General features: G+C 38.8%; 1 protein-coding gene across 2 annotated transcripts; it reads left to right on the top strand.

The window, feature by feature from the left end:
- The first annotated feature begins 1,267 nt into the window (after positions 1-1,267).
- Positions 1,268-22,136, top strand: LOC139943913 (alpha-N-acetyl-neuraminyl-2,3-beta-galactosyl-1,3-N-acetyl-galactosaminide alpha-2,6-sialyltransferase-like). Of its 2 annotated transcripts, none has more exons than XM_071940802.1 (6): positions 1,268-1,524; positions 6,217-6,636; positions 8,990-9,125; positions 9,539-9,760; positions 10,429-10,536; positions 14,514-22,136. In XM_071940802.1, the coding sequence occupies exons 2-6, from the start codon at positions 6,225-6,227 to the stop codon at positions 14,695-14,697; spliced, it is 1,062 nt and encodes a 353-aa protein (XP_071796903.1). In that variant the 5' UTR covers positions 1,268-1,524; positions 6,217-6,224; the 3' UTR covers positions 14,698-22,136. The 2 variants fall into 2 exon arrangements, with proteins under 2 accessions (XP_071796903.1, XP_071796904.1); XM_071940803.1 differs by lacking the exon at positions 1,268-1,524 and adding an exon at positions 5,801-5,922.
- The last annotated feature ends 933 nt before the right edge of the window (positions 22,137-23,069 follow it).

Here is a 23,069-nt window from a genome sequence, read left to right as displayed (position 1 = left end):
AAACTTTCTGAAATGGACTACATTTTGAATTAAAACTAACTGTTTGACATCTTTATCTGAATTGTCCACAGTTTCCAATCCAGTTGTGGAATAAATTTATATTTTCAGGGTTTTATTGTTTGTTTTATTATTTGTTCAGTTTGTTTGTTGTATGTTTGTTTGTTTGGTTGGTTGGTTGGTTGGTTGGTTGGTTGGTTGTCTGTCTGTCTGTCTGTCTGTCTGTCTGTCTGTCTGTCTGTCTGTCTGTCTGTCTGTCTGTCTGTCTGTCTGTCTGTCTGTCTGTCTGTCTGTCTGTCTGTCTGTCTGTCTGTTTGTTTGTTTGTTTTGTTTGTTTGTTTGTTCGTTTGTGTTTTGGTTTGTTGTTTTTTTTTTTTTTTGGGGGGGGGGGACGTTGTTGGTTTGTTGGGGTGTTTGGTTGTTTGTTTAGATCCATTCTCTCTCATACAAACTTTGGTTTAAGACATGCAAGGGCCACATGGGTCTTTTGGCAGTATGGCCACATGTGCAATGCACTGAAAACGTCAAGTGCAGTGCACTCAAAGCGAGTGGGTGTGTGGTATTGATTGACTTCTATTAATTGATTGAAAGGTTGATTGGTTGATTTTATTCTATATCTATTTATTTTTTTATTTTAATGTTGGTGTATTTATTTTATTTATTTTGTTAAAGGTGGGGGTTGGGGTTGTTAACTTTCTTGAGAACTGTATTGACTTGAGTCGGGCGCCATAAGGAGCTGTTCTGTGGTTGGGCTATACCATGGCTATACACAGCTAGCTCTGGGCTATATTGAAATTATGGTAATTGAAACAAAAAATACTATTGTTATTATTATTGTTTTCCCGCGAAATTCCCACACATCCATGATTATCATAAGAGCATGAATTGGAGTTCAAGTTACGTACGCACGTGTACACTGTGATTGCGTCAGGAACTAAGACTAATCTATTAACTGATTTAGGGGTGTTTCTTTTAATGGATGAGAGGGACAAGTGTAAACAACACAAATTAAACCGTCTTTCAGGGTATTGTTATCATCAACACAGCTATCTAAAACCAATAAAGTAATTGATAAGAGTACGAACATTCACAATAGTGTTTAATCTGATTAAGATAATGGTCTAGCTGTCCTTTTATTTGAGGAGGAATTTAATTCAGTCTTTGATTACACCCATAATATAATTAATAGAGCGGACGGCGGGAAGAAAATGGATGAATTTGCCTGCAGAAATGCACGTAGTGTGTGCGTGGGATCGAGCGGTCACGACTTGGCTGCGTGCCGTTGCTTTGGAAGTTCGTGTGCCCGGCCGTCTGGTTTTGTTGTGATTACTCCACGTGCATGTGCGCGCTCTTCGTCGTCGACTTGTCCTTTTTATGTTCATTGTGCGGTTGTTTTTAACGGAATTCGCCTACATTTACCGCTACTAACTTTGGATGTAAACACGGACAACGAACTTGTGTGATTTATAGACGTTTCTGTGGGATATATTGACTGTTTCTTCAAAAACGTCGACTAGAAATTTAGAGGTAAGAATTTAAGATTGGAACGACGCAGAATTTGTTTAAAAAAAATTATCGTTATCTGTTTTGTGTACGGATGTCGCATTCTTTCCCACAAAGAGATGCCAAAATCCGACTGTGATTCACCTGGTGTAGGCTTCAACAACAAATTTTATGATAAGGATAAAACATGATCATATGTAAACAAGATACTGGTCTTATATAAGAGTGAAAAGTTCCGTTGGGAATTTTTCTTGGGGGGGGGGAGGGGTGATGAGAATTAGTGAAAAGTTCCGTTGGGAATTTTTTCTATTTCGATACATTTTTATTGTAACAATACTGTGTAAGTTTTTGTTATACAAATCAATACATTTTTACATAGTTCAAGTAAACAGTCCCCATGCCCCATCCATTAAATTTTGGTATTATTTTCATTGGCCATTACAATAATGTTTCAGTGAGTGTACATTTATTGTTTGTTGTGACCTTTTTTTGCTAGTTTGAACCCATGGAACTTAATGTGTTTACAAAATCCCAGTAGAAATTACATTGTACAAGTAAAACGGAAACTGGCATCCTACATATACCTTCACTACAATGGGGGGTTTTGGAGTTCATTGTTGTCCATTTACAGCCGACATTCCCAGAATGGTCACATACAATAGGAATGGTAAAAGTCTCTTGCAAGCACTAAAAGCTAAACACATACTTGGCAGCTGTTAATAGAATTCACTACAGTACTCCTAGAACTATAGTGGAACATCATTACTTTAGGCGTACCTGCTGGGCTACTACCTGGCCAGCCAACCTTCTATTCTTAAATCTTAGGAGTCCAGCAGCCGATTTCACGAAAGGCTAGGATCACTCCTATCTCCAGTACCTTAGGATGGGTTCAATGCGTCCTCACTCTATGGTTATGGAACTTCACTTGTCCTAAAGTCCCATAAAGATTAATCTGCAGGAAGTTGAATTAGAATGTCCAGGGTTGCATCCTTGTCCAGCTTCAAATACCTTTGCAATAGTTACTATAACTATGCTATAAGGACTCAAGCAGAGTGCAAAATATAAGCAGGATTTCCTTTTTCACTCTCATGTTTCAATTTCCTGAATTGAACCAAGTTAATTGAAAGTTCTGAAATGTTGACAGACCGCATAAGCCTACTGTTATAAATATAACAGTAAAATAGGCTTGTAATGAGGGGATCCTGATACATTACTAGTTATAATTATGTACATTGGCACCAGAGAAAACTACTGGTAGTGCCAGTAGTTTTCTCGTTTAAAACCATTCCAATGACTGTATGGGTGCTTATTCCCTAAATTTCACACCAAGGAAATTGCTTGAATAGTCCTTGGTCTATGGTTAGTTACAGCTAGTGTTGTCCTTTTCTTGCATCCAGTCTTTTTATTGTTGTGGTATTGCATCATGCAATCTACCAGCCAGACTTACTGCAAAAGGGGCACTCATGAAAGCCTCTGTTTTTGGTCCTCTTTTTAGCCTATAAATTATACCGTATGCTATATAAGCTTATCCTTAAAGACCCTGGACATGTTTGGTAATTGTCAAAGACCAGTCTTCTCACTTGGTGTATCTCAACATGCATACAATAACAAACCTGTGAAAATTTGAGCTTAATCGGTCGTCGAAGTTGTGAGATAATAATGAAATAAAATAAACACCTTTGTCACACGAAGTTGTGTGCATTAAGATGGTTGATTTCGAGACCTCAAGTTCTATATCTGAGGTCTTGAAATTAAATTCGTGGAAATTGACTTCTTTCTCGAAAACTACGTCACTTCAGAGGGAGCTGTTTCTCACAATGTTTTACTATCAACCTCTCCCCATTACTCGTTACCAAGTAAGGTTTATGCTTATAATTATTTTGAGTAATTACCACTAGTGTCCACTGCCTTTAAGCTTATCCTTCAGTGCACCTGGCTTGGTATGTGTACATTGTACAATCAGCAGCGGGTGAACAAACTTTCATTCAGGGTCTTTATTATTATCATCAATAAAGTCCTTCCTTGCTCAGTCAGGATGATGAAATCACACTTTAGTCTGGGCAACAGATGTTTTTAGCATTGTATGAACAGGGCATGGTTTGTGGACTGGCTTTGTACCCAGTCTACCTTCATGCTTTGGTTTTATGATTTGGTGTAAAGTCATATGGCATTTTTTGTATTGTTAAAGTTACTGGACACTATTGGTAATTACTCAAAATTATGGTTGGCATAAAAACTTACTTGGTAACGAGCAATGGAGAGCTGTTGATTTTACACATTGTGAGAAATGGCTCCCTCTGAAGTAACGTAAAGAGGTAATTCAACAATTCTGCAGTTTTTTAAGTCTTGTAAAAATTTTAAAGGACAAAAGTAAGTCTCAAATTTGGTATTTAAATCTCACTAAGTGACCAGGTTTTTTTAAATGTTTTTTTCCTCATTTTTCTTACTTTTTTTAAACCATCGACCATCAGGTTTTTTGGGGGTTTTTTTTGGGGGGGTTTGCTCTTTTTTCTTACTTTTTTTGACCGTCACCTTTGAAATTGTACATTCTGTCAGCTTTATGACTTATTGCTTGAACTAATATACAGCATATATGGTTCAATTGCCAAAGTATGAATGATTATGCAGAAAGTAAAACCCATTATTAGAAATTCTCTCTGCATCAATTAGCAGTAAACTCTCACTTAAGTATACAAAACCGTATGACCTACCATCACTATTAAACCTCTTACAAAGGCGCATTACATTTCAAGGAAAACTAATTATACACTGTTAACAGTTCATGCAGGTAAACATTTTTTGGGGACCATCAAATTTGTTTTGTGTGAAACCTTTATAATCCTAAGTAACTCATCTTGTAGAACTTTCTTTAAAAAAATGTGGGCCCAATTTCACAGTGCTTTAAAAGCAGACAATAGGGCTGCTTTTTAGGGCATAGCATTTTCAGATAAGCTTGGAACCATCCTTCTTAAACAGTGTGACATGGTAATTTGGTTGGTTATCATTTTCATAAAGTTCTAACGATCCCTAAGTTGCAAACAACTCAAACGGCAGTTTTACAAGTCTACCAAGAGGGTGAAGCTTCAAATTGCTCGGGCTTTGACGTTTCCAAAACGTTAATACAACTTTTCCCAAAGAGTTTCAGGGATGGTTATTTTCATGTGACTTCAGACTTTTTAAGTCAGTCTGGTATAGAAAATCAGTGGTTTTCCCACTAAAAAACAAATCTTGCTCTTGTAGTGCCGAGGACACTGTTCCTAAAACTTATGTGAAATCCAAACCTCAGCATTTGCCAAAATGTGGAAGTGCCATCTTTTCAATGTCGCCTAAAACTTGGATCCTAGTATCAGACTGTTTTGTCAGTAGTGACCATCACCCTTGCTTATTTGTGGACCAGACTGAAGAAATGTTGCTGTCCGCTTTAGCTTCTTCGGTTTTCTGTCTTGAGTAGTGTTTGTTACACATTTCTACTCCACTTTCACAAAGTATAGGCTACAGTTTTCTAAATGGTTCTCTAAAAATCCAAAGGAATGTTGTTCATACATGTTTTTGCAAACATGAAACTAAAATGGAGTTTTGAATCTGAAGTGAAAGCCTTATTGCAGGACTCAAATTTGGTGGGAAAATCCACAGGACCTCACATCTCACACTCCAAGCAATTGTAAAAAATGTTTAAGCAGGGGCCTTTAAAGTGAGACATTCATTTGAGAGACACAAGACCGCTGGACGTGTTACTCGCCCAACGCTAAAGATAAAGTCACTAGCCTTTTGGGTCTGTGGTCCAGTGTAAACTTGGAGGCCTGATCGGTGCACTGGCCAGTCACTTTTGAGAAATAAGTCCACCACATTACCGACATTCTTGAGAAAACTGTGTTAAAGTCTAAGTCATCTTTGTGTACAATGTACATCCAAATTTAAATCGAGAAGCAAGCCTGAGCAGAAGTATTTTTGTCAACCACAAGGAAGCTTCATTATCTAATGTGCTGGCACCATTCATTTTTCAAGCATAAAGAGCATGCAGGCAACCTACCATCATGTAATATAAAACATGTTATATGCTGCATCTGCGAGCCCTTTTATTGCTGGCAAGAGCATGTGTTGAGAATAGGGGTCTTTGCTCTCAGTCAATGGTTTAACACACTGAGAGTTATATGCAAATAAGGGTAATCCTGTCTGCCTCATTGATTGGTTAAGAAGGTAGTTGTGCAATCCATGTGTACAGGATCTTTCTGGGTAACTGATGGTCATTGCACATTGTGGGTGTTTTAGCAGAGACCATGCACTGTGTGTCTGTGTGAAACTGAAGTGCTCTTGTACTGTGTGCTTGCAAAGCTGCACGTAGTTGATAGACAGAAAAAGGTATTCGCAAAGTCATGTAGTTAAACTTCCTGAGAAATTTAGTTGTATTCCTGTGTGCATCAAGTAAGTAGAAATTGGCCACAAAAACTATGTTCCTACACGCCTGTATGCTTTGTTTTTGAAAGGGCAAGGGAGGCAAGGCTTTTTCTCTTCGGTAAACGGCACCATATATGACTATGAGGAAACTGTGAGCATTTCATGGGCACCAAGGCAATGACCAGGGGCATCAAGTCAATCCTCTGTGTTGCCTCCTTGAAATATCAGGCCTGTTCATGTGTACATTTAAAGGGATGGAAATGGTTCACTAAACCTTTTTTTATTGTGTATTTACTGTATTTTTTTCTGCGTGTTTTGCAGGGACCAAGATGTTGTCAGTCGCAAGAGTTAAGAAGTTGGGCGGTATGTTCTTCATCGCATTCTGCTTCCAGTACATGATCCTCTTCTATGTTTTCGCCCAGTCTACAGCCCCAGACCAAAAACACAAGCTCATACCTCGCCATGCTACAACCAAAGATATCCGCGGCCCGACGTATCACGTCCACAAGGTCGACCCAATGTCAGTGTCCATGAGGGAGGCGTACGAGAGCCGAAGACTACTCGTGGAGAGCAACCGGCCGAGACTGGTATCTCGTCGGGAGATTATCGAAGAGTATCGGAACCCATCTTCAACAATGACTGAGTCACCTGCTGGATCCAAGCGGTATATCCCGTTGGGAAGACAGACCAGCGGAGAGGAGTTTCTAAGCTGTGGGACCTGCGCTCTTGTTTCCAATTCAGGTACAAATTTAGTGTGTATTTAAATGGGAAATATTCCTTTGAATGGAGGAATGTGGTTTTAGATTGAGGGATTGAACAACATTTCAATCTGAAAAATGTTTGTGCATGAAATGTTGCCTGCCTCAAAATAAACTCTCAAGAAAAACACTACAACCTTTTGAAATGAATTACCACAGGTTAGTTTTTTTTTGTATCTGCATATTTACATCTAGGATTAAAACAGTCATACGATTAAAAAAAACAAAGATGTACTTTGCCTTTAAAGAAACAAATTGATGTGAATAGCAGGCCTGCAATTTCATCTTTGAGAGGGCATTTCCATTGGATGTCTATGGAAACTTTTGAAGGCCAAGACCAAGAGCAATGCCTCCGAGCAATTCTAGACCTGAAGTAACTTTTAATACAGTGCCTTTTTTTTTTTACAAACTGTTTGAATGGCGTTCATTTGTTTAAATGGTTGCGAGCATTTCAGGCCTTCATTTTAATAAATCTGAGGAGAGCTGTGCATCGCCCTCCTTAAATCAAAAGGTAAATTAAGGAGAGCGATTTTAAAATCGCTGTCCTTAAATCAAAACAATGAATTAAGGAGAGTGATTTGCTCTCGCTAACAAAACGCAAGTTTAAAGGCCCTGGACACTATCTGTAGTTACTCAAAATGCCAACTAAAGGTGTCTATGCCTTTCATAAAAACACCGGTCATGTCCAGCCAAGCGGCCGGAGATTCCCCCCCCCTTTTTGTTTGGAACATGAACATCGGCGTCCAGCCAAGCGGCCGGAGATCCCCCCCCCCAACTCTTTGGCATTTTTATCTATTACAAAAATACATGTTCTCCACATACTTTTTTTTTAGGAGGGCGGCATGACGTAATCAAAATGGCGCCCGTCAATATGACGTAATCAAAATGGCGCCCATTTTGATATGATGTCAGCAGACGTGAAAGCAACAAATGCTTGAGAAAACCATTTTCTTAAAATAATGTATTACGACGGCGCTACCTACCTATTGATGGGCATCCATTTCGGTTGGAACAACCTTATTTTAAAAACTAAATCAAAACTACAATGTGTTATACATTTTGCTTTGTGCGCCGCGCCAATAAATAACCTCAAAGGGATGATCGGCATGCCGCACGTCGGAATTTAGAAAGCGGGTGATCGGACCACGATCGGACGGTCTTCGTGTGTAATTTTCAAAACGGAAAAAAAAATCAAAACCCACATTTTTGGACAATCTTATCCCAAAATTATGGCCCTAAATACTACTTTTTCATCCGAAACCATTTCCATGAATTAGTGATTAGCGGTTCCGTCGTTAAGAACTTCGTTTGTAATAAAATAATCGAGATTCAATGATCAATGAACTTTGCCCCGCATCGTGCACGCCCTCAATGGGCGAAAGTTGACATGTTTGAACATGCTTCGAGGCTGTACATTGTACCATTATGTACATGTGTGCGGCACTGTGTGGTAATTCTTTCTCGGTTTGTGAACGTGCGTGTTGTGTTGGAGTATATCAATGTTCATGCACAATGCATGCAGTGGGTATTCCCATCGTTGATGGTGAGCGTGGTGTGTGTGCATGGTTGGTTGATGCATAATCCACTCGGCATATAAATACGAACCATGTGGCCGTGTGTACATCGTGTTTTAAAGTTTGTTTACGATCGCATTTGTGATGCTATAATTTTGAAGTCGGCTCTGGCTTGTCAGGTACTCGTTTGATCTTAGTAAATGCAGCCTAAAAATAGTCTCTTTGTACTTTTTTGGGCAGGGCGGCCAATAATTTTAGCAGGGCGGCCAATTCTTTGGCAAAAATACTTCACCAATCACGAGCGTGTATTTTTGGTGCCGAGACTGTTATCTAACAACAAAGGGCTCTTGCCGCCTGTGTGATATTCTAAGACCCGCTCGCGCGACCCACTCAGTTCCGTTTGTGTGACCGGCTGCGGTAAACATCAGGCATGCGGGCACGCACACACAGTCAAAACATACATGTACTTGAATAGGGCTCGTTTACCACTTTCAATTAACAACATCGAAGCAGCAGCTAGCTTATTTTCAACAATCGAGGGGAAACAAAAGAGAAGAAAAGCGCGAGTTCTTTAAATGTTGCCACCTCCAACTCTGAGACTTAAGCCGCTTACTTTTTTCAACAATTAGCGTTTTGAAAAAAAATGCTCTTGTTGAAATTGTAAGGAGCGCTTTTTTTTGCCCTCCTTAAAAAATTTAAGGAGCGCGGAGGAGCGCGAGCGCGATCGCGCTCCTTTAAAATGAAGGCCTGGCATTTCCAGGAGTTAAATGCACCCCTGTCAGAACTCTTAACTAAAAATTTGTCCTCATCTTTCTTTTCCAGGTCACATTACACACTCCAGAAGAGGCGATGAAATTGACGAAGCCGAATGCGTTTTCAGGTTGAACTCGGCACCAACCATTGGGTACGAACTAGACGTGGGCCGCAAGACAACCGTTAGGGTCATCTCTCAGGAAGGGTAAGTGTTGTGTGAAACAAATTCAAGTTTAAAGTGCCTGCAGCTTGCTGAATGTTGCGCATCATTTTGTGAATTTACCTGCAGCAGTTTCAGCCTCATTAGTTGACAAGTTTTTGAGAAAAAAAGGTGAAAATCACAGATCAATGTTTTCAGGAGAGGTTCGCGTAAATCCGTTGTACATGCTAAAATAACTGTTGTCTCACTGAGACAACTGAGACAACAACTATTTTTTTGAAATTGTTTAACTCAATTCTCTAAAAATTTCAAGGGAAGCTTTCTACTGGCCTCATCATTACCTTTAAACGAGTTAGTTTAATCTAAATATGTGTTTTTTTGTGTTTTGTATCGTACAAAATGTACCCAAACCCTATAAAAGTTGTTGTTTTAAACCAACTCAAAATGTTCATTTTCAGTTTGTCTGAGTTAATAGCGAATGCCAGCACGCTACTTGACAATCACCCGTCGTTGAAGAACGTCTTCGTTCATGGCTCGGAGCATGCATTCACCCTCGGCTCCATACCAAGGGTAATGGACAGCCTTTCATCAAAGTACCCCAGGGTGGGTTTCTACCGCCCCTCAAAGGCTCTGGATGGGGAAGCAGATGCTGAATTTGAAAAGCACACTGGAAAACACAGGTAGGTTTTTATTTGTTTAGATGATTTGTTGTTAAGGGAACTCGGCAAACTAACACAAGGGGATATAAATAACAAGCATGGCAAAAGCCAGCTCTCTCATACAAACACTGGTTTCAATGTCTATGATTATGAATCGCACAAATCAAGAAATTTGTATTCAGTCACAAGACGCAATTTCTTATTCTAGTCATTGTGAAATCAGCGATTAGCTTGGTGGGATTCAAACCCACAACCTTGTGGTTGCAAGTCCTGTGTCTGACCACAGATCAGTTCAGTAACCTAATGAAGACATAATACACAGGCATAGAATCTCATCTTTTAGAGGGCTAAGCCATTTGAGTTTGCAAATGGCACTTGCATTAAATTCAATTCACATTTATTTCCATAATTTCTAAAACAAAACATTGCAGGGGCACCAAGGCTAAGACCAGGGCAATTGAGGCCACAGGTTCTGTGGTCTTTGTTGAATTCCAGGCCTGATTACAGCATCAGCTCTTGCACTTTTCAGTAAAATTTTGAATTTCTTCATGCGCCTTATCCTCATCTAGTGTGAGTGTGCACTTTAAAGGGAGAAGAGAAGAAGACATAAAGATTGATGCCTGTATTCATTCAATTGTTTATTTATTTAAGGTCTCATTCTCTAGTTGCGTGTACTTTTGCTTTTACAGACTTTCCTCAGGGACAGAACTTTCAACTGGTCTGTATGCCCTCATGATCATGAAAGATGTGTGTGGAGAAATCAACGTCTACGGCATGGTGCCAGAGGACTATTGCAGGTAAGTGTACACGTCCTAATATTCATGTTGTATTTTGCACCAATTATCACTGTATAAAACCAGGAAGGTAGTGGTGGCACTTTCAAAAAGACTAACTAATCCCCCTGTTGAATACAGCCCTGAGGAGGCCCCAGGACATTTTCCCCAAGGTTACCCCAGCACACTTTCACTCTGTGTCCAGTATTCCAGGGGGTTCCAGTTACCGCTTACTCCTACTCCAGAGCAGGGGTGGCTATTCCCCGGTGTATGTCCATTTGACGGGGCAGACCAGGGTGAAGTTATCATTGTGTGATAAAAAGGCCAGCCATTATTCCCCCGGGGGAACTCTGGGCAATAGAATTGTATGGAAAGGGCTTATGTTAAGCAATTTGCACATTATCTTTGAATATTGTCTGGTACAATGACTTGCTAACTCACAAGTAATCGCTTAAATTTGAACTCTTAAGACTATAGGGCCTAGAATTGCAATGTCTGATTTGGGGGCAAGCTTTTGCCTATACATGTAGGTATGAGATGGTGAAAACCCTTACATAATTCTGAGTCATGCGCACGTCCCGGATCCCGGAGTGGTTTTTGTTTTGTCCGTTTCGTGCAAGATTTAATTAGTGCTGTAAATGTTTTTTTATCATGGATAAATGTTTAAAATTTGATACTCCATAATTGTTGACTAAAGTTTTGTTCCCCGTTTACTGTCATAAGGCTTTACATGACCCAGAAAATGTTGTTAAGTTTCGACAGCATCTAACAAAAAGAACATGGAAGAATTGTCAGGACGCTGGAAATACAGTAACAATTTATCTACGCTACAGATTTTATTTCAACCAAAACAAAAAGTAAACATTTTTTAATTATTACTTGAAGTGTTGAGTTGCTGAAGTTGTACACTTTTCCCTTCAAAGTGTAACCTTTTTTTAAAGAGAGAGAGTGACAAACAAGTTACAGAATTGAAATCTGATATCTCAGGATTCTATTTTAGGAAAGAGCATTGATGAAAGCATGAGGTTACAGACTGAACTACATGTAGTTTGAAAGATGGCAAAAACATGTTGATATACTGATACCCAGACAACCTGACCTCACCCCACATGACCCCCCTTCTGCACACCCTTCTGCACTAAGTACATGTATATACTATGGATTGGGATCAGAGTTGAAATGATAAAGCAGTGCCATTCATTGCTACCTAATATTAAAATAACCCTACCCTGGATAGGATCCTATGGTACTTCTATGTTTCATAAACTTGAATGGAATATGAAAATATGGTTCGAAGCCTACGGCAGCAATTGATAGTATATAATGCATTTTGAGAATTATTTCACTATGAAGTAATGTGGTTATTGTGCAATGATATCAGTTTTGCCGGGGCAGACAGTTAGTGCTGGGCGAATAGTGAAATTTTGTTATTCGGATACCGCTGGCCGACTATCCGAAATTAACCAGATATTCGAATAGCTTTTTCGCCGCAAGAGGGCGCTATTTAAAAAAAAAAAAATCTTTTTTTTTTTTTCTGCTAGAGGGCGCTGTTCGTTTGTGAATGAGATCTTATGGGCGGATTGATATTAGTTTTAGACAGTGTCACTCGGTTCATTCATAAAAATGACCGGATCTAATTCAAAGATGGCGATTTGCTTTTTGTTTTGATCGTGATTGACTCTACGAGAAGGAAAACTTTTGTAATCTTTGAACAAATTACGTGTGAAATGTCATTGTTTTAACTCTTCACGGAGGTGAGCATAGTTAAATACTTAATTTATGCTGTTTTATGCTGTCTTTTAATAGAAGTCTCATAAGAATTCAGACAAAACATTCATATCAGTTGTCGCCCGACGTCCGCGGATATTCGGATATTAAAGAATATCCGGTTACTCGGTTGTAATTACAGAATTATCCGGTTTGTAAATAGGTATTCGCGCCCTATGCGGATATCCGGTTAAGAAAAAAAAGGCATCCGCGGTTACGGATAGGAAAACCTATTCGCCATTAACCGGATATTCGAATAATTCGCCCAGGCCTACAGACAGTGTGTAAAGCATTCATACATGTGGTGTGAAAATGGCCGGCCGTAATTCCCCGGGTGAAACCCTAGGCAATAGAGTTGTGGGAAACGGCTTATGTTGAGCCATTTGCGCATATTATATGAAGTAGTGTGGTTAGTGTAGCAAGATAAAAGTTTTTACGCTCCAAAATTTGAATCTGATGAGCATTACTGTCTGTAACAACAATTCTCAGATTGTGTATTCCTATTAGGAATTATTCTTCCTAGGATGAAATATTCGCTTTGGATTTTTGGCCATATTTCAAAAACGGCCATATTTCAATTCATTCTCATCTATTAAGGATTAACACAATCTAAAGGTTCTAAATATATAGACTTTGTCGTCAAGTGTTGAATGGGTACTGTGTTTTCTAGCAGGCTGTGAATTGACGAAATAAACAAAGGTTTTTACTTTTTAAAAATCAAGTATTTTCCAATTCACATATTATGAATGATCCTGCGGAGTACAAAGTGAAACTTTTTATGGCTCTAGACTGTATGTGAGTCTGTGTGGTTCTTGTTGGTGCCCATTGAAGTAGTCCAAGAGAACTGTTGTAAAGCTTTTGGTCATGTGCTGAAAATAAATCAAAAGCTCAGACAAAATCTATAAACATTTGTTCAAGTACACATGATGGCAGGTGCAGACTGTCTGAAGTTTTATTGTTCCTCTGACATTACCGTAATCCTTCAACCTAGGAAAATGTTGCCAAAGTACCTGCTGTCTTTTGCTGCAGGGTTTTTCCCCAAGTTCATGAAGTCATAAAGCAGTACTGCAATGTATTCACTGGGCCTCAAATTCACCCACAGCACCACAGCAGTTTGCGGAGTGCGCCATGCTTTTGCTGTGGTGCCATTTGCAAAGTTTAAAAAATAAAAAATAAATCCTCATGAGAATGGTTAACCAATTGGACAATCTGAAACCCTTTAAGAATGAAATTCAAGGCCTGAGTCACTTACATGTAATGCTGATTTATAGGAAAAATTAAAAAGAAAGAATCTATGAAAGTCACAAGAGAAGGTTTCAGCTGAAAAAAATGTCTGCTTGCTGGGAAAGCAATTCCTTTCTCAAAATACCATCAACAGCTTTGAGCAGTGCTTCTCTACAAGTACATTGTTATGGTCAATTATTTTTTTATTTCATTACCAAAGACCCTAAAAAACCAATACAGTTATGTGTTTATTGTTTCAATTTAATTCTTTGGCCAAAAGGTGTTAATATCTGAATGACCTTACTTTCCTATATGACCGGTCACTGTGGTCCAGTGGTTGGACTACAGGACTTGCAATTACAAGGTTGTGGATTCAAATCTTAAAAAGCTTACCGCTGATTTCACAAGGACTATAAAATATAATAAGACATTATATTATATTCGCAGGCCTGGAGTTTCTTATTTAAGATGACAATGTCATTTTTATAATTGCAATGGGCACTTCCAGTGGAAAGTCTATTTCAAAAACCTTTAAAGGGGAAGGGGCACCAAGGCCAAAACCAGGGCAATGAAGTTCATAGCCTCTGTGGCCTATGTGATCGTATTGAATATGCGTTCACCATTCAAATATCTGCCCTACAGATTGGGTCAGTGCGCGTAAGCGTCGAGTGTGCGTGCATGTGCCGTAGAAATCAAAGCGGGAGTGTTACGTGCTTCATTGATGTACGTGTTTAGACGGGCATATGGTTTGCCCTACAAGATGGCGAACTTTTTTAGCAACAAAGGGATTATTCAATAGGGTGTATTGCGTGCTTTGTGCAATTCGCAGTCATAGACATGAAACCAATGTTTGTATGATAGAGACTGGCTGTTGCCAGCTTGGCGCTTATTTCCCCTTGTGGGAGTTTCCCGAGTTCCCTTGACAGGAAGATCGTCTGGACAAACAAACAAACAAACAAACAAGAAAACTAATAATGTATTCCTGCGTTTGTTTGTTTGTTTGTGTACAGGTTGCATCCCAACAGCAATATCCCCTACAGCTACTACAAGAAGCCAGTCTTACCAGAGTGCATGATGTATGAATACCACGAGAACGTGGACCAAGGAGGAAAGAGACTCATGACTGAGCGACGCATCTTCCGAAACTGGGCCAAGAGCAGCCGCATCAGCTTCCACGACCCTTCCTGGGACTAAACAACATTTTGTACCCGTAATACAACAATATTGGTTTACCCTTTTAAAAAACTCAGGCAGTTGTTGACATCTCATCCGTGTCAAAGATTTTCTTTATTATAATTTTGTTCGGTTTATTATTGTTTTGCCGTCAGTTAGAACAAAATTTTCTTCCATTTGGTAGGGTTGATCCTTCTTATAACGTATTTAAGTTGCAGTGCAGGCTTTGCGTCCCTCTCTTCTTTAATAACAATTTGCAAAAGACCAGTTTGGGTTCTTTTATTTCCCCTTCCCCCTTCCTCCAAAGGCTCAAAAGAATTGAGATGATTTAATTGAGTGTGCATGTTTGCCAAGATACAAAAAGCAGGCATGAGAATCTTCCGGTTTGAACCGGAATTCCGGTTTTTTTCCTTTCAAAATTGTGGTCTCCGAGTTCGATGTGAATTTGCTATAAAATTCGGGGGGTAGGTATTTGGGGGTATACATTTGGATTTCTCTAATCCCTCTTGTTATTGTTATTATCGCGGATCCACACGTACGGCGTTCATGAAAAAAACGGCACCTAAAAACTAAACAATAAATTGCCGTCCAGCAACTGGCCCAGTTTACGGCTTGTGGTCTTCCTGGCATCGCGCATGCATGCAGCAGCAGCGACAGATGTATAAACTTGCCTCATTCCTTGCTTCGTTTATAGTGGTACCGTTCAATAATGTTTGCGTGTAATGCGCTTGCTGCTGCAGCAAAGATAACACGTGTGGAGACTTTTGAAAGTCTACTGAAAAAACAATGCACGTGTTTGCACCATGTGTACTGTGTACGTGCGGGTTTGTACACGAACCAATGAATCTGAGATCGCCGGCAGGCCATGGAAAACTGGTACCTGTTATTGCCTCACAACCAGCGAAAGATATATTGGGAACCAGCGAACACACTGTACGTCCGGACGACGTGCTTTCTTCATTGGTTCTATTTCTATGTTGGGATCTAATCTCAACCTCGTTCCAGTTATACCCTATGCTGAATAACAACCTCTTTCTCAAAAACGCATCGCTCTCGTCAGATATATAGGCCTATATATATTTTAAAATGTGCGTCGCCGACGGATCGTTAAAATCACAAACATTTAATTGCAAAAGAATTTCTTTTACACAACCGAATTTCAAATCAAGAACCTATAAAAATGGTTGTTGGTGAGAAAAAAAGCATTTTCAAGGGCAGAAATAAGGGATAAGATCGTCAGAAAAGTTAAAATATTATTACTATTATTATTTTTTATTTTTTGTATTTTTCCTGAATTGTTACAAAATCGCAGGCGAACCCAAAATTGTTTGAATTGTTTGAGCTGTACATTCCTTATTTTCCGCTAAACCTATTATTAAAATAAAAAAAATGAAAAATCACACAAAAGTAGCTCACTTCTACCTGGAAAAATAGGTGTCAGAAATGCATCAGAGACCACCACAGAGCTTCTAAAATACCCAGAGCTCCCAGGGCCCTTAAGCGGGCCCTGGACCCCGGCCGTAGGGGACTTCGCGTCGCACACAAAAATGATGGAATATTGACATTTCCGATCAACTGAATTTTTTTTCCTGTTTTTTTATCATCACCCATTCTCATGCCTGAAAAAGAAATCATATGGACAGCTTCAAAGCCAGTGGTTGCCAAGTATGAAAGAAATACAAGTGTTTGGTAAACATGCAAACAAATTAACCAAATGATTTAATGAGACGAATAGTTCTAATCCCTTTTTTAAGTTGGGGAGGGGGCGGTAAAGGTTTCTGGACAGTGTACTTCAAAAGTTTAATATATGTATTCTATAGGTCCCTTTGCATCAGCGCCTTTGCCGAGTTCAAACAATGGAAAGAGTGCACAAATACTCGCAACACGCAACTCTAATTTAATGAGAGATCTTCCTTTGATCTCCTTGAGGGTGCTGTTTGACCGTGTAACAGAAATTTCTAGGTCTGTGGTTGTTTTTAAAAGTTATGCACAAAAGCAAGTGTTTTAAAACTTTTGTGCATCGTAGCTTTAGAGTCATAGGTGTATTCAAACATAAGTAGATGTTTCTGTAACTAGCAGATTGGTTATGTAGGTTGAGTTTATTTAGTGTAGTGACAGTGTAGTCAAATGTTAAAATAACGAAATTCTCAAGAGATGATATTTTCGCACAAACAATGCAAGTTTGTTCTTTTTTTTTTGTATTCAAGGAATTGTACACCATTATTTAAAGATTTAAAGTAAGAGCCAGCCGATTATAAAAGTGGCGGGTTTATTTCATTGTACAGAATATAATAAAAATTCCTTCACTTTTTAAAACAGGGTTTAATATATAAAAGTCACAAGTCAGCTGCGCATTTTGGTATGGAATGTTTTTCCACATTTTCTCCTGTGATAAATGACAACAGGCCAAATTGATTACAAGTTCTCATGGCATTTGGTACCACCAGTACTATAGTTCGTCCAGGGTAAACTTTGAGAACAAATAATTTGTAAGCGCTAAACTTATGACTTTCGCAGTGGTGTACAAAGCCTTGAGCCTCAACTCCTCAGAAACGTGAGCAAGGAGCCGTTCAATTTCTTTCAGAATCCTTTAGTTTGTTGGTGAAACTTTCAAGCAAACCATTGCTTTAAGGAGATGACCCCTAAAGCCTGGTTTATACTGTCATACTTCCTTTCGAATGCGATAGAAATTTTTACGCCACAGCCCTGTTTTCGCTGCAAATGGTTCGCAGCAGTTGAGTACATTTCAACTGTAACGAACTATTTGTTGCGAATTTGTGACGTAGAAATTTGTATTGCATTAGCAGGAAGAATGAACTAGGCATGATGCCGAGCATCGTTATTTTGCTTGCAAGGTGTTCCCGAGTCCGTCAAAGTCTGACAGGATTTTAGAGGATTCTGAGTTGTTGGGGTAAATTTTTTAATAAAATTTGACTTGATTATATTACTCGATTAAAGTATGCTCAGTTATTATCAATCAAATGTGTTTTATTTTAAAACAAGATATTGTAAATATAACTATTTTTGTGCAAGAAAATATCAGTATTATCATGCAACAAGTTCTTGTCGCAAGTTTACAAAACTTGTCGATGTGGTAATTTATCTTGATTGTGTTGTTAGTTTATATATGTGTGGTGACCAGAAATTCATAATATGCCAAGCGTATAATGGTTTCATGTTTAAAGAAAAAAAAAAAATGTCAACTTTGACAATTCCCTTCCTCTTTATATTAAGACTATTAAATTTATTGAAAGGAAAAAGCAACATTTGTGCACTTTGCACAATCTACATGAATAACAAAGAATACTTAATGATGTATCTAAACGGATGTTATAATTTTTTAAATTTTTTTTTACCCTTACATTGATCTGTATACTTTCCTGAGGTCTGTCCAGAAAACAAATCCACAGGCAAACCACTTGGTGAATACATAGAATGCAAACTGCCTCTAGCTACTAGGCACGCTCTGTGGTTTAGTGGTAAGACATCTTCAAAGGTCATGGGTTTGAATTCCACCCGAGTGATTTGCCTACAGGGTTTTTTTTTTCACAGAATTTGGGGAAAGTACCGAGTGTACAGTGCTTATTAACAAGGGTAAAAAATAAAATAATAATCATCCCCCGTAAAAATTAACAGTGTTTTCAAAATTGTGTGAACACAGACAACATTACTCAAAACTTTTACATCAGAATGAAGATCATTAGTTTGGATGAAGAAAACAAATATAATTCCAATGACTAGTACTTGACTTGTTGTTCCAACGTCACTCTTTAAAGCTTTCAAAAGCAACTTCAGTGGTTTAGACTTTTGAAACCTTTGTATTACAAATGTTGCATCTTCCCTTTGGGCGGAATTACTTCAATGTTTGACTGTAGGTAATTCAAGTATGTTAGATTCTTGAAGGGAAGATAAGTGCCTTGCCCTTTTTAATATAATTAAAAGTTCTTTGTAATCTTTCCATGAACTAGTTTAAAGGAACATTACAGAATTGATAAGAAAACAAAAATTGTAAAAGTCACAGATTTACACCAAACTTACACGGTTTAATGATAGTAGAAAATGTCCCTTGAAATATTTCTGTCTGAAATCTTATATTTGATGATAAATAATTAATCGCTCAGTGAGCGTTTTAATCATTCACCATTTTCTCGTGACGCAGAATGACGATCGATCTCAAACTTATCAAGTTTGTCAGTCAGTGTACATGGTGGATTACATAAATTGCTTACACTGCAAGCAACAATTTTGTTAGCAAAACCCAATACTTGAATGTTCCGAAATAAGAAATCTAGTTTTCACCTTGTTTTCTTGATTTTGAAATGTATCCAAGTAGGAGAAGCAGGGTTTAATTTGAGGCCAGTGATTTTAGCATCAGCCAGTAAACTCATATTGGACACGTCCAGCAGTCTTAATTTTTTTTTTTTTTTTTTTTGATGCTGGCTTTTAGTCCGATAAATTATACGTATGTTGAGTGTTGAAGATTACTTACCCAAAATTTCAAATGACATTAGTGTTATCTCTTGGTGCTTTTTCAAATTCATACAGTTCAATCTATCTTACAGCGTTTGGAAATTGGGCTCAAACTAAAAAAAAAAATTCTTCTTATTATTTATGTTATACAGTCAGTTCCGGTAACATGAGAAATGTTTAGAAGTCATTTGTAAGAGAGATGTGTTTTGTTTTGTTTTTCGATTGGCAGGGTAGGATTATAATCCAATCCAAACAAAATGTATGTGTATACGCCTGTATGGCAAACTCTTTTTATATAGAAAGACAGTTTTCTGAGGAACAAACACTACCTGGCAAGTAGATACACGCATGGTGTTACCGCAAACCAAATATATATTGATACCTCGCCATGCAATGCCTCAAATCATACAAACTCTATAGTATTACCTTATGGGTTTTCTTTGATACATACCAGTAACAACTTTGGGAAGTGTTGTGTTTGTTTTTGTGTTGAGGGGGTTCCTTCATAAAAGCAGCATGGATTACATGTTTTAAGTCAATAACAGGTTAGATGATATAATGTTTGGTACACTGACTTGCTTAGTCACAATCAGGCCAGGAATTGAACAGGGGTAACAAAGCCTTGGTGTATATAGAGTGGAAGTGTCCTTTGCAAAATGTAAATGGCCTTGCCCTCTAAGCGATGAAACTTCAAGCCTACACAATGCTTGAAGTTTCATTCCTTAGACTGAAGATAGTTTAGGGGCAAGGTTACGCAAGAGCAGGTGAAAACCCACTCACAGTTCTTAATGAATGTGTATGACACAATGGTACCAGGTTCAGCGCACAATGCTGTACAAAAGCTAACCTCAAACCATGTGCATTGGTAACACTGTCAACTACTTACCAATCAAACTCATTGTACCATACAGACGTAATTGGTTTAGCTCACTGCTAAAGTATTTCTTTCAGACATGGCCATGATTCAAAAGTTATTTGGGTTGAACAAAGAAAATTGACTAAAGTGGGATTTGAACCTACAACCTCTGCATTAATGTACGGGTGCTCTACCAACTTTGTACCTATCCCCTAGTGTTGCGGTCTCCCTATTTTGTTAATATCTTTGCTTGGGTGCTAGCCTTGCTCAAGGCAGTCAAATTTTTCACTACGAAAAAAGACCGCCGCTGTATAAAAACCAACCCGTATTCACTGTGCGTAACATCGCACGACATGATGCCCCCGTACACTATCCGCATGCGTCGGCCGACAGGCAGACAGCCTTGTAGGGTCTGTGTTGAAGCCACTGACCTCATTACTATAATAAGCGAAGAGTTCCCACGGTCAGCTCATTACCATAATGCCCGCGAAAAACGAGTCATGTCTACATCACACACCACCACCACGGACGCTCAGCGAGCACGATGGGCGTGCGTGATTGGACGTCAAAATGAATAATTCATTTGCCTCACATCCTGTGTTGTCTGATAGGTCTGACGAAAGATATACATATTCATGGGCTGCATACTAGCATATCCGAGAGCCCCCCCCCCCCCAATTTTTTCCACAAGTGGAAATTTTTCAATACAACACATTAAACCCGGAAGTTACAGACCCGACAAGGCTGTCGGCCTGACGGCCTCCGCATGCGGTTAGTGGTACGCGTGCGGATGACTTGTGTGCACAGTAGTCGTACGATGTGACAGTGTGTATACGGGTGGGCCATGCGGTGTGATCGCACGCACCACGCACAGGGTATACGGGTGGGTTTACAGCGGCATCTTTTCGGAGCGAATAATGCGACTGCCTTGAGCAAGGCTATTTGGGTGCCAGTCAGAAGCCATTCAACCTGAACTTGCCGTGGATCACACCCAAGTTTACGCTAATGTAGTTACAGGTGGTTAAAAGCTAAAATGTATCATTTACCGCTTGTTTATAGAGCAATGTAATCATCTCACAGGGTGGACTAGAGACTGAGTTTGTTTTGTAGATAGCTTTGGAAACGGCTTTACTTTGCATGGAATTTCATAGAAGTTGACATGTTATGTAGTAAGTTTCAAAGTTTTGTGTTCGTCAGAGAGAATTTGACAGTAAGAACTTGAAATATTTAACTTTTTGTAATTAATGAATAAGATTGTTACCAGTAGATCTGGGGGATAATTTCATAAAGTTTTGAATCAGACATTTTCTGCTTACTGCGGAGCTACGCTTAGCACATTTTCTATTTGATAACCATTGATTTACTAGATGTTATTCATTGTGAACTTGTGCTAATTTTGGGGGATTGTTTGTTAAGTAGGATTATAAAAGTGATCTCATAAGTTTGCTTAGCAGTAAACAGCTTTATGAAATTTGGCCCTGTCATTTTGTCCAGATGGAGCAATTTGGGCTGTGGCTTGTCCCTGCATTGGAACATAAGAATATGCAAAGAGATAAAACCAATTAATGTAGTGACCAATTTCGCCAGGGCCGAATTCTTAATGTCTGTATGTAAGGAAACAAATTTGCTAAGCATAGAAAAGTGTTGCTTAACAGAAACTGATTACCAGCCAAAAATAACATGACGTTAACATTTTTGTGACTGGTGCCCCACTCAATTTTTGCTTAGCAAAGAAATTTGTTAAGGAACCGTTTCTGCTTCACAGTTTTATGAACTTGAGCCCAGCTCTTAGTTGCTTCATGTGGACAATATCCTTAGGTAGTATAGCTAGCCCACATTTTCTTATATTATGGGCTTTTGTGTTCAAAAACAATTGTCATATTTGTATTAAAAATTACTTCTTGATGTACCATTTATAGATAAGACAGTAATTTCATACTTGACAAAACATAACGACAACAAAAACAATGCAACAATTTTACACAACATTGTGTTGCCAACATGTTGGTTTAACATTGCCATTACACTGTGCTTAATACACAGTCATTGAAATTAGAAATGATTAAATGGTTAAATGCATGTATTTCTGAGAAGAAAAAAAAATGTTTAACAATAAATGTAAGCAGCTGTTAAAAGGGAACTAGTTTGTGTCAAAGTGTCCAATTTTGAGCAATGCATTATTTTGTCCTAAAGGGGCCATTCAAAATTGTCAATGTTTTAAAAATTTCGATTTCTTTTCGAAATAGTGGGTGGGTGGGTGGGTCAAAAGCCTCTTTTTCAAATATTTATTAATCAAACCTCACTTTTCATGAAAAAAAAAAAATGAAAAAAAAGAAAAGAAAAAAAACCTAGATCGTTTGACTTGCCTTGGAGGTAGCAACTGCAGACCAAGCAAGTCTCACACTTTCACGCAACGCAACCATTTTCTCACGCGTAGGGCTGGACAGGAAAACAAAATTATATATAATAATGCACAATCTTCAGATTGCGCTCAGTTTTTCAGAATTATCAACTTGGGGCTAGCATTCAAACAGCGCGAATTTGGAGATCGCGCACGCTTTTGCTCTCTCACCAGATTCAGCTGATAATTCGGAATTCGGCAGAGCGCAAAACGGAATTGCGCACAAGTTTGTCCCAATCCGTTTAGCAAATTTGTTGAATGCACCCCACGTGCATAGACTCAACACATCAGGTAGAAGTCATGAGCGGAGGATTTTGAAGAAAAGAAATCCTCAAAAAAAATTCTGAACAATTTTTGTATTAAGCTATTTTTTCCTTCCCGGTGAGCAAGTTTTTTTTGGAGCGGCGATACCGTTAATTTCGGGTTAAAAACAAAATATTTTTTAGGGGGGGTTGAAAAATCTAAGGGATAGCTGGCCTCTGTTGAACTTGGCACCGATCTTCACGGGTTTCGGTCACAATAAAAGTTTTAGCCCAGGGCTAAAATAACTGGGCCTGCGGCCGGTTCGGTGCTAGCCCCGAATGTGCATTAATAACATCCATGATGCAGCGCACGCGAGTACAAGTACTATGCAAGTATGCATAATGCAAACCACATGTAGTTTTA

The sequence above is a fragment of the Asterias amurensis genome, chromosome 11 (genome assembly GCF_032118995.1).
Source record: "Asterias amurensis chromosome 11, ASM3211899v1".
In the NCBI taxonomy this organism is placed as follows: Eukaryota; Metazoa; Echinodermata; class Asteroidea; order Forcipulatida; family Asteriidae; genus Asterias; species Asterias amurensis.
Note: the sequence above shows the minus strand (reverse complement) of the source record. Positions and strands in the feature narration are given on the sequence as shown.